This window comes from Gekko japonicus, unplaced genomic scaffold (genome assembly GCF_001447785.1).
Source record: "Gekko japonicus isolate JY-2015 unplaced genomic scaffold, Gekko_japonicus_V1.1 scaffold6420, whole genome shotgun sequence".
Lineage (NCBI taxonomy): Eukaryota > Metazoa > Chordata > Lepidosauria > Squamata > Gekkonidae > Gekko > Gekko japonicus.
Genome location: NW_015171086.1, coordinates 25028 through 26578, shown reverse-complemented (window position 1 = coordinate 26578; position 1551 = coordinate 25028). Strand labels below are relative to the sequence as shown.

At 48.9% G+C, this 1551-nt stretch overlaps 1 protein-coding gene across 1 annotated transcript in view; it reads left to right on the top strand.

The window, feature by feature from the left end:
• Positions 1-259: 259 nt before the first annotated feature.
• Positions 260-1551, top strand: part of LOC107117047 (putative olfactory receptor 52P1) — a gene marked incomplete at its 5' end in the record, with an annotated part of 9419 nt that continues 8127 nt past the window's right edge. The window contains one exon of the mRNA XM_015419078.1: positions 260-307. Coding sequence (XP_015274564.1) covers positions 260-307 — 48 coding nt within the window. The remainder of the gene's footprint in view (positions 308-1551) is intronic.

Here is a 1551-nt window from a genome sequence, read left to right as displayed (position 1 = left end):
ACGGCCCTCCCCTTTCTAACTTTCCGGTCTTCCGCCGTCCTCTGAAGTTTGCTCAACTTCATGTTCGTTGCATCGATGACACTGTCTAACCATCTCATCCTTTGCCGTCCCCGTCTTCTCTGACCTTCAATCTTTCCCAGCATCTTACATTCCAGGCTCCTATGCAGTATTGTTCTTTGCAGCATCGGACTTTCCTTTCACCATCAGACACACAGATTAAAATAATAACTTAATATTAAAAAAAGAACTCCCAATTCAGTATGGCCAGATGGCCCACTATCTTCACCACTGAGTCCAGCCTTTTTTATGCCAATAAAAGGTATTTGTTGTTGTTGTTGTTGTTGAGTCCAGCCTTTGCGCCGAAGAGCCTTTACCCTAGCCCGACTAAATGTGCTCCCTTCGAAAGAGCGTTCAGGTTGGTTTAAGAAAATTCCCTTTCATGAAATTCCCTTTCTGTCATCTTGGTGCTTGGCGGGGGTCAACAGAGGGAGGGCTTCTAATGTCCTGGCCCCACTGGTGGACCTCCTGATGGCACCTGGTATTTCTGGCCACTGTGTGCCTTTGGCCTGATCCAACATTGGCTTCTCTTATGTTCTTATGTTCTTAAAGGTTATGCCCTTGTCCTTTAAAATCCGTGGACTCAATAGATCACATTATTTTTGACTGTCAATTTCACTCAGTCTTACGCAAAGAATGGTTGTCATCTTTATTTCCTCCTAGTTATAGTTCTAATAGGGAAAAAGTTATTCAAAATCCACTAAAGGATGCTAATCCTAATATTGCAGCTATCGTGGCCAGGTTTCTTGCCGAAGTAGTCAAAGATAGATCTATTCTAGTCAAGGATTTGATTCATATCGCTTATAATGTCTTATATATTCATGCCGTGTTATTGTACATCTATGTCTCTTACTGCTGTGCCATTAAAGGTCTTTAACTTTGATCAAAAAAAAGGAGTCGTTTCAAAGCCTTTCAATGAGGCAGAACCGTCATAAGGCCACGGGTCAGAGCAGACTCTTTCAACAGCTGGGAAGATAAAGCCCCCAAATTCAGAGCCTGGGCCAGAAGATAAGCACCAGTCCCTCAGCCACACCCCATCTGCAGAGCGACCTGCAGAAGCTGGCGGTGCCGCCCAAACGAGGAAGGGGGTGGGTGGCGGGTGGCTGAGCCAGCGGGCCCCTGTTTCATCACAGTGCCTGTCTCTGCCGTGGCCGGCTGGCTGCACATGGTTACGACAGAACTGGCTGTGAGCTCTGGCACTGTAGCACATCTCTCTTGAGCAAATGCCAGGCAGCTGGGCAAGCAGTCAGTGGGGCAGTGGCCTTGCTTAAGAACCTCAGAAGAGCCCTGCTGGATCAGGCCAGTGAGGATCCATCTGGTCTAGTCTCCCGTCTCACACAGGGGCCAGCCAGTTCCCCTGGAGGGCCAACAACAGGGAAGAGAGGCTGAGGCCTTCCCCTGAGAAGAACCTCAGAAGAGCCCTGCTGGATCAGACCAGGGAGGGTCCATCTAGCCCAGCCTCCCATCTCACACAGGGGCCAGCCGGTTCCTCTG